The sequence below is a fragment of the Athene cunicularia genome (genome assembly GCF_003259725.1).
Source record: "Athene cunicularia isolate RWA chromosome 9 unlocalized genomic scaffold, athCun1 chr9_part1, whole genome shotgun sequence".
In the NCBI taxonomy this organism is placed as follows: Eukaryota; Metazoa; Chordata; class Aves; order Strigiformes; family Strigidae; genus Athene; species Athene cunicularia.
This window is the reverse complement of record NW_020799110.1, coordinates 18,513,073-18,528,393: the sequence shown is the minus strand read 5'-3', so window position 1 is coordinate 18,528,393 and position 15,321 is coordinate 18,513,073. Positions and strand designations below refer to the sequence as shown.

Here is a 15,321-nt window from a genome sequence, read left to right as displayed (position 1 = left end):
ACAATAACATAGTGTATAAGGTTTTCTTTACTGTTTACCAAAAGCCAGTCCTGCCAGCATGTGGGATGATGTCTGAAGCAGGAGGGGATTCAAGTCCTTAGTGCAGCTCAAGGGTAGGGATTAGTCCCTCCTTAAAAGACTGTGTCGTGCGCCAGATCTGACGCGTGCGGCGGGCATCGCTGAAGGGTGAACCGGGAGGTGTGCCCTGTGCTCTCTCCCAGCCGGCCACCAGGACCAGAAGGGAAATGTTCCCCAAGAGCTGGGGATGGGACATGCCTCAGGAGGGCTCCTGACCCTTTCCCAGGTGAAAGAGCAGGGGCGTTAGGTGACCACCACGCAGGCACAGCAGATCAGAGGTTTGGCTGGTGCTGTCGGAAGGCAGTTGCACAGTCTGATGCATTTACACTTGAACAGACTTACCCTGTGACTGTTTTGTTTCCCTCTGGCTGACACTGGAATGTCTGTCTGTCCTGCTCTTTTAAGTTTGTGTATCCCACTTTGAAATTAGTTGATCAGCCTGTTGTACTCATGATGGCTTTAGAGGGAGTTTTCTTAGATTTAAGACTTGGACATGGATCTTAGTTTCCTTGAAAACCCTTTAGCTGGGGTCATGTCTCTTAGTGAACACAAATTGAAATGAGAAGTGCTGGAAAAAGCATTTTATTCCACTCTAGTAAAACATAGCTTATTTATGTGGTAAAATGAGCATTTGTGGCTGTTCCGCACGTGATGAATTCTCCATTTGCAATCTGTGTTTTCAGTAGTTTCATCGTGATTCAAATATGCATTTAAGAGTTCTGGTTTTAAGAGCTGAATGCAAGATATGAATGTGTTTTAACTTTTTCAAAGAGTGATTAGTGCTTAGCTTATAAACATTTTAACAATCAGTGCCTTAAAAAATAAAATATCTCTAGATCCAGGATTCTGTATGGATCTTAAAGGTAATGGTTCTAGTTTTTGGAGGTGTGTTTACAAAAATGAAACAAAAAACGAACAAAATTTATTAGCTTCAAGTTTAGACAAATGTCCTAATGCTTCTTGTATTCATCACTCAGATAAGTTCACCCATTTTATCACCATGCTACTATTTATTTTCAATTAATATTAGAAAATGCTTTGTTTCTTTAGCTACTTGGAGTTTAATAATTTAACTGCTCTTAGAAATTAATTGTGAATATAAACATAGGGTTTTAAGGATTTCTCAGATATTTCTCAGATAATTTTGTTTTCTCTCATAATCTGCTGTTAAACAGATTTGCAACTTTTTGTTGCTTATGAAAGCCCAGTTAATAGTTCTTTTGCAGTTTGGGTCAGTACCGCAATGGTAAAAGACTTAGATGATTTTTTTTTTTTTTATTTTTTTTATTTCCACAATTCTATTTCCCCCTGCCCTCAGAAACAGCATGCACAAATTTCTTCAGCTTGGGAAATTCAGCTATAGGGATTTAAGACATTCGTATGTTTGCACATCGGTATCTATAAATGCACATACTCTTCCTGTTTAAATGCCATTTCTAACAGGAAATCCATTGTCTTGCACAACAGGTACAGGTTTTTTTATATTCTCGACTTGATTCAACCCTCCAAGCTCACCTTGTTACCTGTATATTATGGCAGTGGACTCCACAGTGTGACAGTTTCATTTTTTTTTTACTTAAGGTTTTTGCACTAGATTTTACTACCTGTAGATGTGTGTACACGAGTGGATGAGGCTCAACATATTTTTCATCTCTCAGTCTTAAATGACCATTCAAAAAAAAGAACAGTGCTGCCCACTTTCAAATATATTCAATTATTAAATACTTTTTGAACCTTTAGCATGTTCATCCTTATGCAAGTCTCCCTGTAGCTGTTTATTTTTGTTTTGCTTGTTAGCCATGCTTGAGGCACACCTGGCATCTACTGATTTTTCTCCTCTGCTCTTGTCCTTCTTTAAGAGTTCCTGACAGCGGCGCTGATGCGAACTGCAATTCAGGCATCACAGTCGTTAGCCAGAAACTGTATTCATTAGCAAAAAACTGACATGTTCCCCGCTGACCCTGGCATTCAATGAATGGTGCTGATCTGAAGTCTTCTAGGCAACTTCCAGGTGACATAAGGGACTGTCCACCACCCTGATCACCAGATCCAGTGTGCTGGGGAAGAACAATGAAAGAACTTGATAACTGTGCATGAAAAATAGGTAAGTTACATTAATCAGTCTTTTTCTGACTTTAGTTGCTTTTAACTGTACTGTTTCTGGTGATCTTAATTTGGAATAAGCTTCCTTTGCTGAAAAAAAATATTAATTTGCTCTGTAATGAGTTAATCTCAAAAGTCTAGAGCCAGGTCATTTATTTTTCTGGTATTTATCAAACTGAAGAAAAGAGTAATCCGGGTTGATTCTCAACAATGCTGTTATGTAAACTGCTGGACATGTAACTAGAGGATGGCATTAAAAAGACCTGGACCTCTAATTCTGAAAAGTGTGTCTTTGTACATGAAAATCCCATTGTTTATTAAAGACAAGCAAGCAAAGTTTTTTGTAATTTTAAGAAATGTGTAGCTTAAGGCTATGTCTTTAATGTATATAGCTACAACAAAGTTCTGCAATTTGGAACTAACCCTCGTGTCTTTTTGCAAATTTTCCTTTTTAATGTTTGCTAGACATGGGATAGTTTACTTTTCAGAGCTAAAAATCATTGAACCTTTAGAACACAAAAGCTGTATGAAAGAAACTTAGATATATGATCATGTGCCCAGACACTTACCATCAAAAAGGAATATCCTATCCAAAGGCTCCTCCAGTTCACTGGGCAGGGAGGAATCGACTCGTCTTGGCTGTGAACTGCTACTGCTTGGGCTGGGGCCTCACATACAGCACATCTGCTTATATATGGTTGTATTTCTTCCTCGGAGAGTGGTGTCATTGGTAAAGGAGCCGCACTTGACAACCAGTAAGACTTATCGTTTCGACTGGCATAGTAACAGACTTGGTTGATATTACAGTAAGCAAATGGCATGGTACTAAACACAGGAAGACAAGATCCTGCCAGACCTGAAAATAATAACAATGATGAAAAATACTCCACTTCTTTCTACGTAAGTTGAAAATAGTGTTCTGGCCAATGTTGCTGCAAAACTATATATCTTAACAGGAGTTATGTCATTCACAGATCTTAAACTTCCCAGGCTCTTTACCAAAACGACTAGTTATGCTGAAAACAGAAACTTGTTTTACCACTAAGTATCTTCCTTTGATCAATAATATTTAATTATGTCACAATCCAGTATTTAAACACAATGTAGTTTGTCACCATGGGAAACAGTTATGATAACAAATTTCTTAGCTGTGCCAACGCTGAAAAATAAATTAGGCAAGAGGTGGCAGCTGGTTTAAAAGGAGATTAGCTATTTACAAACTCATTAGGAGCAGTGAGAAACCAAATGCCAATGCTGATAAATAGAAAATTTTTGTAAAAAGTATGACAAGCTGTTGCTACCAGTGCATTAAGCTGAAATCTCAGCAGCTGTTCTGTTGCCTTCCAGAAAGGTTTCACAGACTCTCAAAGAAATAAAAGGATCGAGGGATTTTGCAGAGCCAATCCTGCAAAATTCTCATCAGGCAGACATCAGTGGGAATTAAGAAGTGACTAGCGCATACTTCAGAGGTGAAGTTCTTCTTCAGTAACTGAATTTAGAACAGTTTCATGATGATTTATTTAGTTAATAATAATCACTGCATATATGTTCTGCCTTGAACTTTGTGTGTGATGTATTATTTCTGTAACGCCCCAAAACCCTAATGCCTTCTTTAAAAACGTGGTTTCTATACAGAAGCCAGTTTTCTTTATTACTGTTAATATTCCATTCTAGTACTAATAAAGATTCTGGAGTAGCCTGCGTAAGGAAGATACCTGCAAAAAGAGCACACTGGTCACAGGAAACAAGTACTTTATTTTCTTTGAATCTGATTTTCACTGCTGTTCTAAGGCATTCTGTTACCAACTGGCTCTCCCAACTGTTTGGGGAATACCAAACACACTAGTGAAAACATTTCAAAACAACACTGCTGTACTAAAAATATGGGGGCTTTATTGCTCTTTTAAACACTTCTTTTTTTTGTCCAGCTTATTAGGTACTTGATCTTTTCTCCTAGGAGACTTCTCTGCCTCTTGTATAACTAGTCCACAAGAATTTATGAAATTTCTTGTGTGCAAATCACCACCAATCAGGCTGCAAGTCAGGTGGCTTATTTAGACAGCTGATTTTAGTCAGAACTGTAGAAGACATGTAAGAAATGACCCAAGACACCAAAGGTAGCTGTCTTTGGGAGAAATCTGGGTCTGTCTTTTCCAAAAAATATTATCTTCTGACTCTTAAAAAGCACAAAATTCTGCTGTACACATGATGCATAATTTTATTTGTAAAGGTTATTTATGCTATCCAACTGTAACCACCTACTTTAACCAGCTCTTTTCCCCAAGCTCTCCTTATAGGAAAAAGAAGCAGATCCTCCAGGGAGTTATCTCAGAGTGGCCAAATGAGACTCCTGATCAAGAAAAATCTCCCTGCTGAGTTCAAAGACACCCCATAATGGCTAGCCAGGATAAGTAAAAGGAACCACTCATTTCTCCAATGTCTATTCAAAATTACTTCGAGGTAGAAATATTTTTTTCATTCAATTGCATAGCAGCAGAAGGCAATTTTAAATGGGTTGCATAATAGGGCAGCATAACCAAGTTCATTATAATCAGTGTAAATTAGTTTTTAGTCTGTAGGAAATAAGTAACTGATGACTCTGTAGTGTGCTCCATTTGACTTGTCTTTCATTGTACAGATCACACCATATTAGCCCTTAACTGGAGGGCAATTATATACTACAATACGTACCGAGATCTTGATTGTGAGCTTTCTCTTGTCCTTCCAGGTACAGCAGACTATAGCCAGTCCATAATTTTGGCATCCCCTGTGGACAGAGTGGTTCTCTGTCTGACTGACTGTGAAGGACGAGCAAGAATCCACTTGCAGATCTAATATGGGGGCCTGGTGGTCCTGGGATACCAGTCTGGCCAGGTGGACCTAACACACAAGAGAAAATGTAAAAGACATTCACTTGTAGGAACACCTAGCTACTGTGAACTTTTTGTCTTTTACTGTATTTATGTGTTCAGTAAGGGGTTCCTGACTGAATATAATACAACTTCACAGGTTGTCATGGGCAATAAAGACACCAGTAGACTCATGTTATCCTTATGAGAGAGAAATGAACTAGATTGCCACTGAATGCTTGACAGCTGGATTTTGTATTGTGCCTCTGTCCTGTGCTGTATGGATTAAGAAATGAACTGAGGTGGGCAATGATTTCCCAGACTCACTTGCTAGGATAACTTGTCTGGAATGAATTTGAATCCCTGCAGTAACAGTCAATGCCCTTTCCTCACATACATATTAAACCATTAATTTATTAAATAGCAGCCATAGTTAAAATATATTTTTAATTACTCACAGACAGTTGCCCTGTCAGCCCTGACTCAGAAACACATACTTATTGATATACAGTGTTTAAGCATGTGTGGTTAATTGCCTTCCTGGTTAATAATGGATGCTGAGATAAACTTTCTTCAGATAGGTGGTCTTATATGTAATGAAATTATTCACAAATGTCACTATCACTACTTGAACTGAGAGAGAGAAAGAAGTGTCATGGTATCTCAGGCTAGAGGTGGATGTATCCATGTGTGAATTGGAGTAGTAGAGAGAAAACTTGGTCTGTACATCATCTCACTCATCTCTCCCCCCCCCAGAAGTCATGTTCTGTTCTTACCTTGTGGCCCAGCGTATCCTTGCTCTCCTGTAATCCCTTGGTCACCTGGTGGTCCAAGTGCCCCAGGTAAGCCATCTTGGCCTGGCAGGCCACATGACCCTTCTTCACCTTTTCTTCCTAGATAAATACAAAGTGTATGTGCTTTCCCTTCATACGGCTACATTTAAAGGTTATGCTTTCTCCAAACACACAGAGCATGCAAAGGGCCAGTCAGCAGAACTGACACCACCAAGAAATGACGCTTCAGGACAGAGAGGTACAGAGCAGCTTTCTGCTGGCAATTCTCTTTACAGCTTATCCTCCTTGTGACCACTGTAGTGGCTCAGAAGCGCAACTTCAGTACAGCAATGCTGCTAAGTTTTTATGTCTTCTCTACAGAACTTGTGTGACTTACAGTTGAAATGAAGGCACTAGCAAACATGATCATGGCAAGCCTCTTGCACAACTGCTATCGTATCTGTACCATGTAATGAGTTCTAACTCATCCTATAGCAGGCCCTCATCTTTTAGGACCCAATTCAGCAAAGTCTTTAAACATCTACTGGACTCCCTGTGAAGTAATGCCTGCATTAGAGTACTTACAGAACAAGGAGGGAACAGCAGAATTAGACTGCATCCAGTGGGGAAGGGTAAAGATATTTTTAGGCTTCTGATGGTCTCACCTTTTTAGATTTCTCATATGCACATGCATTTTCAGACCTTAGCAGATAACGAGGTGTGGCCATGAAGTAAAAGATACATCTCATATGTAGGGCACAGACAGTGATGCTCATGTTCACTGGCCACTTCAATTCGGAATTGAACAAAGCCACACCTGTCAGGTATTACTGCACTCAGCAGTGTATTTCCTCTTTTGGTAAAAGACAGTTTTCAGATGAATATGTTTCTTTAGCACCACAGTTGTTTCACATTAATGGCTTGTGTTTCATTCCTTGAAAATTTTGCTATTTAACCTGCAGATTGAGTAATTCAAAGTTGTCTCACAACACTCAAAAGTTTCCCTATGTTACTTTTTACTAGATTCATTACGAAAATCTAAACCAGTCAAAACAATTAAACAGCTTTTGAAGGTTGGTTGCCTAGTTATTTTGACAAGGCTCAAGTACACTGCCATTTTAGTAACATGCATTACTTTTGCCAGTAAAACTTCCAGTTTGCCTTCCAAGCCAGGAGAAAATTGGAATTCTGCTATCTTAATGAAAGGAAAAGCATTACTAAGTGTTTCTTTCATAAAACCAGTGCAAGTATGTATGATTGTATCATCTGGTTTTACAGAAACTGTTTTAATGATGTATATAATGGAAACACAGCAACTCAACCTGTGAAACACCTTTTAGTTGGCAAATCAGTGAAGATATGTGAAACTACATTGTCCACTGAAAATGACTTGTGTTCACTTTTATGATGGGAATGACTACTGCAGGGATTCTTCTGGCAGAAAATTATGTTCTTTTTTCCCTAGAGACATTGGATGCCCACTGCAGCCACCACAAGAAATTTCAGTTTCCAAAGTAAGAAATATCCAAAACCACATGAAGGATTCCATTATCTAAACTGAAGGCACCACATTTAGACACAACCTAAACTGAAGACACTACACAGACATGCTACGCTCTTTTTCTGTGAAGATGGCCACTCTGTTGGAATCATCACTACCAGCATCACCTTCATCTTTTTAAGATCTCTTTGGTCAGTTTTCTTTTGTGGTAAATTCTTCATGTTCTAACAGATAGAAAGTGTTACCATAGCCATCCCTCTGACTTCAGTGTCCTTCTAGGACTTTGATTTGCAGAGCTTTGTGATTCATTATTGCTATATTTGAAAGCATGTCTATTTTTAACATTCTCCAAATATAACATGTCTAAACCATAGGAGTAGTCTGAGGCATTGCTTTTTCATTTGTTGGTAAAAAGGAAAAATACCTTTTGAAGAACTCAACAGTGCCTGATGCTTTTGCCCTCCCTGGCCTAGGAAAAGGGAATGCAATGCAGGCAGGCTCAAGCAGCCTGGATCAGCTATATTGATCCATCACCCTCAGCCATTAACTAGCCCAATACATGTCTCTGGAGAACTGTTAATAAGTATTTAAGGGGAAGAGACATAGTAAAACAGAGAGAAGTAACACTGACACTCTGACCCTTTTCAATTTGTTGTCTAAATGGCTAAAATAGACATCCAAGCTTTCAAATCATAAGCTTACCTTGGGGCCCAGGGTGGCCTACTGGTCCTGGTAGTCCTACAGAGCCATCATCTCCTCTTTGTCCTGCTTCTCCAGGAGGCCCTGGGATTGCAGGGCATGAATCATCTGTTTTCCCTGGTTCACCAGGGTCACCTGGAATATGTAATATGAAAGTAAATTAGAAGATTGCTTAATAGCTCCCATGTGAAAAATCAACATAACTGTTAGTTGCTTTTGGTATTCATGTGTATACTTTTAAGTATTTTAAAATCTTGAATTACTGAGTCTCACTGCTTTTAGTTTTACTCTTAGTCTTTTAGCACAGCATTTAACAGTATGGCAAGCATGTGTTTGCAAGTGTATGCTAGCTGCTATGTTTCAAATATTTGATGTACAGTCTCTGTCTTAATGTGCCCCAAACTGATTTGTGTTAAAGCTTAAAATGTACCCAACTTCAGTGCAAACACCTTGGTAATGTGAAGATTTATAGCACTTTGCCTATTCTGTGGCTGCAAAACCACCAATAAGCAGACCGAAGAACCTACTTCACAATATTCATTTAAAATAATTACAATAATAAAAAATAAAGAATGGACACATTTTATGTATTGAAAGTTACTGAAAGCTAGTGGCTATTTGCATTGTGGAACAAAATCAGAACTGGATCAATTTAGTCAGATTAGGAGTTTAGTGTTTGTAGTAATCCAGTGTTGGGATTCGAGCTTTTGTTAAGTTTTTTGTTAGAAAGAATCTTGTAAGACAACCAAAAACCAAAATGATAATTTGAAACAAGTGTTTTGCAAATCTAACTGACATCACAGCAATAAACTTCTCAATGTAGCGTTATCACAATATTTGTCTGCTTGGAAGTGCTAGCTATTCATGTGAAAAATCTTTTAGAACTATGTTGTAGCAGTATCTTACTATTCCTAGCAGCCAAGCCAAGAATACCTTCTAATAAAGGTGGAACGTATCTATACAGAAGGAAGCCCACAAGAAAAGAACAATAATCAATAGTCATGAACTTACCTATGAAACCTGAAGGATTTGAAAAATGGAAAGCAGATTGCGGCCATTGTGGTGCAGGTGGAAACAAGTTTCAGGCATGTAAATTAGAGTAAAGAATGGAATGAGAACTGAAAGCACTTACATGAAGTTACATTAGAAACAAATACATAGTCCAGAAATTTTTACACAGCTCAAATGAGAAATCAATTAAGTTGGTTTTATTATGAGATTGTTTAAATGGTCTGTATGCAAGTAAACGTTAGTAAGATTATGTATGAATAGTAAGATCATGGATACAATTGAGTGACAATGAGCAACAGGTTCACAAGTACCTGTGGGACCTCTGGGACCAGGTTTTCCTTGAAAACCTTGGTCTCCTGGTTGTCCTGTAGCACCAGGTGGACCCTGGGGGCCATGGATTCCCATAGGACCTGGATAGAAAGCAGTTGAACAGTTACATGTGGTTGCATTCTGAGAAGGCGAACACATAAATAAGATGAAGTCTGGCTGCTTGAGTAACAAAAGATGCTTGGGACAGCTCAACTGTTATCTCCCAGAAACACGCATTGTCCTCTCCCTGGTCTTAAACTGAATTAATTGGAAGGGATTGGTGTAGGTAGGACTTCTCTGAGGTGTGTGGAGGAAACAGAGTATTTAGATGCCTGTTTTCAAACTAAAGAATCTGTTGAAAGCCCAAAGCTATTGATATGGGGCAGATGTGGAGTCTGTGTTTGTTCAAACACATCTGCATTTTCCATGGTTTCTCAAGACCCTGCAGAGAGGTCAAGGTTTGCTTTATCTGGCAGACTTAGTTGTTTTACTGTCTCGTTCTCAGGTTGGTAGAGGAGTCTTCCAGCAAGCTGTTGGAAGCAGTACACATGAATCTGGCTCTACTCTGACCTTCTACTCCAGCCTTGTCTCCTCTGTAGGTAACAGAGCGGAGCTATGAAATCTCCAGCCTACCCCTTCTGTCTGGCTCAGTCTCAATGGCAACCCCCTGTGCACAATTTGCATAGGGTTGGCCAGAAGTGCATATGCTAGTTAAAAACATCTCAGATCATACCTTTTGGGCCGCCTCTGCCTTGATTCCCTGGAAGACCTCTGGCTCCTTGTTGCCCTCGCTGCCCAGGATTACCTGGTGCCCCTCGAATACCGGTATCACCTGGATCTCCTCGCACAAAGATAGTCTCTCCAGGAGGACCAGGATTCCCAGGCTGACCTATGGTAAAATAACTTTAATCTTAATTTATACACAAAGCATAAACATCTAAAAATAGTCATGTTCCATCGTGGTTTTTTACTTCTGGGTTTTTTCCCTGGCATGTAGGACAGCCTTTGCGTGTTTTTGGAAACATTAGCCTTTGTCCAAGACATTGTAAGGAAGACAATAGGAATAGCTCCCCAAACTATGTACATTCTGTGCAAACAAAAGGCGGCAAATTAGTGACACCAAGATACTGTTTCTCTCTATTTATTATAGTGTTGCTTACCCTTCTAGTCTCCATCCCCGATTTCCCAATAGGAAGTCTTTGTACTGGGTAAGGAAGGGTTCAGATTATACTTAATGTAAGGGGTCAGAACAGCTTGAAGGAGCTCCATTTGAGGACCAGAATCTATAGGAACTGACTGGATCCCTTGGCAACCCCTGCTTGTAACAGAAGTGAGGCCTACATAAATGCTGACAAAAGAGTTGCCAGTTTTAGCTTTCCCAGGGCTGGATTTAGATTAGCAAGCACTTTGTTGGTTTACCAACATCAGGCTTCTGGACAATGTGTGTTAGCCTTCTTGCTAGGAAGAGGCCAGTAATCTTATTTCTGTTTGCTTCTTTGGAAACTGAGATATGTTGTAGCAGCAGGACTTCTCCAGAACTACCATGTGGGTCAGAAAACTGAATCTGGAGATGTGTATTTTATCCTTGCTCTGGTGATCATTCCAGTGTTCACGTCTCTGTGTATTCACTTGAGATATTGCTTAGTTTCCTCGTTCCCTATGCACTTTTATACATTGTTCCCCAGACAGCAACCTAGTAGCCTCAGGGTTTTTTTTACATGATCAAATTTGGTATTTTTGGTTTTAATACCTCTGATGCCATCTAAACCAGGTGGTCCTTGATCACCTGGAGGACCAGGAGAAGCGCTATCAGGATATCTTCCCATAGGTCCAGTGGGTCCAACAGGTCCTCTTCTGCCTAAGAAATTACATTGTACAAAAAAGAAAAGAAAAAAAAAATCTGAGTTTTTTTCTAGATTACAGAAATAACTTATTGACTAAAAGAATGCTAACATATGAAGTCATGGATGAAACGCAGGCTCTCACTTGTATACTTGAACATATGAGTGACTAGACTAATGAAGACATCTTGTAGAAATGAAAGTATTTGTTATCTTTTAAAAATTTTTCTTTCTTTCCGTAAAATCTATTTAAACTATATAATGCATCATCACACATTGACATATCACCACAAATAGTCATCTTCCCCCGAATTCTAACAACAGGAGAAATGGTAAGAATGTAAGATGAATGGGGACTATGAAATCATTCTGCCTGGGACAGGTGAGTATTCTCAGATTGTTCCATGTGAAAATGAGTTCAGCCATTTCTTAAAAACATCAGTGAACAAGATAAATTTACTAGCCTTAAATGTATTTTTTTCCCTAATTTGTAATCTCGATTTTTGCAACATAAAACATTAGTGCCCTTGCGTGTGAAAGGCAGGAAAAGTTACAGGTTACCATTCTCTGCATAACATTTCTGAAGAGTTGCAGCTTGTTAGCATGTGTTGCACTCTGTTGCCTTCTCTTTTCTACAAAACCCCAAATCTAGTTTCCTCAGTCTTGTTTTCGACCCCATCCTTCCATTTCCTCTCTACTGAGTTCTCCCTAATTTGTCAAAGCTGGACACAGTATACCATAAGAGGCCTTGTCCATCCTATGTCAAGCAGTCTTAATACATCTTAGAATTAAACTTCTGACATTTTTCCTCAACAGCACCATTCTGTTGACTCCCCCAGTTCACGAACTAGTAACTGAATTGAGAAAAATGACTGTGTCTTCATCTTAAAATAATTCACCTCACCAGAATTTACCTCTGCTATTTTTCTTCTGTGTGATATGTGATGCTGTGGCAAAGTTTGGTAGAGCAAAGTTAATGTCACTTCTAATCACAGAATTGCTGAGGCTTGAAAGAGCCCTGGGAGACTTCCTGGTCCAACCGTCTCCTCAAAGCAGAGTCAGCTAGAGCAGGCTGCCTAGGACTCTGTCCAGATGGGTTCTGAGTATCTCCAAGGACAGACACTTCATAACTTCTCTGGGCAACCTGTTCCCATATTCAGTTATCCTCACAGGAGAACCAAGACTCTTCCTTATATTTAAGAAAAACTTCCTGTATGTCAGATTGTGCCCACTGCCTCTTACCCTGTCACTGGATACCACTATGAAGAATCTGTCTCCATGTCCTTCCCATCAGGTACTCATACGCACTGATAAAATCCTCCCTGAGCCTTCTCTTCTGGAGCCTGAGCAGTTCTCCCTCAGCCTCTCCTCGTATGACAAATGCTCCAATCTCTTAACCTTCTTAGTGACCCTTCCTCAAACACTTGCTTTTTCCTATTTCTATGTTTTTCCTGTATCACCAAGGCTCTTAAATAATCATAGCAATCTTGTGAAACAGTTTCATCCTGCATTTATATCAAGAATAGTTGATTTACTGTATTTCTGTGACTCCTGCACTCTTTTTCTTCAGGAATTTCTTCCTAAGAAGCAACTCTACCTAGAAGTTCCCTGAGTCTGTCCAAGTCCATAATTTTCTATTCTCGTTCTTTCCTCTCCTGTAACATAACAAGCAAGAAATACTGGGGTGTCTGTACCTACTCAGGAAACATTAGCATGTTACAGCAACAGAGATGTTTTTAGGGATGGAATCTTCTGGGTATGTACTGATGTTCATACTAACCAGGGGAAGAGCCTGTATGAACTTCATTTCATCTCTGCAGGGCACCAGTAGGAAGAAAACTCTTTCTTACCTGGGAATCCTGGGAATCCCCTTTCTCCAGGGGGGCCTGGAATAGAAATACCAGGCCATCCAGGTTCACCTCTGTCTCCTTTTGGTCCCAGTTCTCCTGGGTATCCTGGGGGCCCTGTTTCACTTTGACCTGTATAGGAAAACAATTACGTACATAAAGCTTATAGTGAGTACAAATACAGATGTGCAGAATAGAAATACCAGCTGCAGATGTTCCTCCTTGCAAGGGTTGCCTAGTACTATTTTTCTGGTTCTCTCTTGGAAGCTGGATAGAGTTTTGTTGAATCTGGCCCTAATTCATCTCTTTCAAAGAAAGTAATCTCTTTGCTTTAATGCTCTTCTTCAGGGGTTATTTTGTATGGTGTCATTATTGTCTGTAACTTGAAATGTAAACTGATTGCATGGTCCTAAAGTCAATTTTCTATCAGCATAGAGTTGTAATCTCTAGATAGATGGTGACCACTCTTTTTAAATACCGCTTCAAAAGCACCTTTTGAAAGTTGCAAATAGATCAGCGTAAGTGAAATCCAGGTTCCTCTTAAATTTGTGGCACACTGCCCATAGACTTTAATGGGGCTGGGATTTCATGTCTCCTTTTAATTTGTTAGTTTTATCTTTTACATATAAAAAAACCTGGAGACTTGGCTCTCCTTTGAATCATCTGCACTGAACATTTTCGTTTTATAAACAGTCTTGAAAGATTCCAACAAAACTGTATGAGTAATGGAAGTTTAAGTTTTCCCCACAAATAACTGCAGGTGTGTCATTACGCATACTTTAGATACTGTTTGAAACTTTAGTCTGAGTCTTAACGATATCTTCTGGGCAAGGCAAATATCAAAATAATGTGCATCGTTCCTTGCACATGCAGTCATTTAAGAGAAGATTTTCTGTTCCGTAAAGCCATTTTCCTTCTTTACCTGGAGCTCCTGTAGAACCTTTTTGACCTTTCAGTCCGTCCAAGCCATCCAGTCCGGGCAGTCCAGGAAGACCTGAGAGGTATTACAGGCATGACTGGGTGCCACAATAATCTTTCACAGTCACAATTAAAAATGATGCTGTTTTTTTCCTGACAACACATTCTGGATCAAGACAGGGTATTTGCTGAATTTGATTCTTATTGGCAACTGAAGATGAGATCACATTGCATCTAAGTGCAGTCTTTTTGGAAAGGAAAATGTGAAAAATCTGAAAATAGTCATCATAATACAGTTTCACATCAGAGCAATCGGAAAAGATACCTTTTATTCCTTTAGGTGTTTCTACTCTGAAGCTAGCAGCAGGAAACTCAGTATGGGCTAATTTACTCTATAGTGAACCTCCTGTCTGTGGCTAGACTACTACTGCTAATGCAATTAACTAGTCCAAAGTTAGCTGTGTTAGCACACAACCAGGTGACTGGGATGCAGACACTACCTAAAATAACTGTAAAGCTGTAACTTATTTACAGCTTCTGTTCCAAATGTAAATGTGATTTAATCTAGCTGCAGTAGAAAAAGATAAATTTTTACCTGTCTTTTCCCTGGTCCTGCAGATTTCACACAGAAAACTATGATTCGTTACATTACACTATTAAAAAAATTCTTTAAACTGAACAGCACAAAGTCTTTGAAGACAACAAATCTGTAACTGAGACCTATGCTGACATCTGATAGTATTGAGCAGTTTTGTCACTAGTGATGTTCACTAGATGACCAGATCACAGGCTGTATTCATGGTAGGTAGATATAATTTTGCTTTATAATCTGTGCTTTTTTTTTTTCAAAATTGCTAAAACACAATAAGTAAAAACATAGATGGCATTTTTTAATCCTTTTTTTTTTTTTTTATCCTTTTTTTTTTTTTTTTTTTTAATGGAACTGATCTGAGATTGTGTTTGCTGTTTGCAGTGGAAGGTAAAAATATCTCCATCTCATTAGCACTTTATAGTTTCCTAAGTTGTATAGATGTAGTCAAATGTGAAGATGTACACTTATTAAATGCAAATAGCAGCCTATCATCTGGTGATTAAACATATTTGGCAAAACTGATGGGTCATTTGGTAACAGGTTTCAAAGAGGTTTCAGACTTGGGATGGTTCTTGCTCCAGAGGGGGACAGATAGAGTGGACACTGATCAGCAAGAAGTTGAACAATACTGTCAGTGCCTATTCCTCTCTCTTTCCCACCTCTGCTGCTTATCTCTGTCCAGTTTTCTTCCCCACCAGTTCCTCTCCCTGCCACGTAGAATTCCCAGTCCAGTTGCAGTGTTTTTTTCCACAAGTCTGAATTATCCTTCTGTCTCATTCTCCTTGTCTAGCTACTTCCTG

At 39.2% G+C, this 15,321-nt stretch overlaps 1 protein-coding gene across 3 annotated transcripts in view; it reads right to left on the bottom strand.

Annotated features, from left to right (window-relative positions):
• Window positions 1–1,370: 1,370 nt before the first annotated feature.
• COL4A4 (collagen type IV alpha 4 chain) overlaps window positions 1,371–15,321 on the bottom strand; it is a 68,969-nt gene continuing 55,018 nt past the window's right edge. For 2 of the 3 annotated variants that reach the window (XM_026854741.1, XM_026854743.1), the window contains exons 37-47: window positions 13,934–14,005; window positions 13,015–13,143; window positions 11,074–11,181; window positions 10,057–10,212; window positions 9,326–9,424; window positions 9,015–9,023; window positions 8,007–8,138; window positions 5,807–5,923; window positions 4,873–5,061; window positions 2,751–3,037; window positions 1,371–2,135 (exon numbers count right to left, since the gene is read on the bottom strand). In XM_026854741.1, the coding sequence (XP_026710542.1) occupies window positions 1,872–2,135; window positions 2,751–3,037; window positions 4,873–5,061; window positions 5,807–5,923; window positions 8,007–8,138; window positions 9,015–9,023; window positions 9,326–9,424; window positions 10,057–10,212; window positions 11,074–11,181; window positions 13,015–13,143; window positions 13,934–14,005 (1,562 nt within the window). In that variant the 3' untranslated portion in view covers window positions 1,371–1,871. The remainder of the gene's footprint in view (window positions 2,136–2,750; window positions 3,038–4,872; window positions 5,062–5,806; window positions 5,924–8,006; window positions 8,139–9,014; window positions 9,024–9,325; window positions 9,425–10,056; window positions 10,213–11,073; window positions 11,182–13,014; window positions 13,144–13,933; window positions 14,006–15,321) is intronic. The other variant, XM_026854742.1, reaches the window with a different exon arrangement.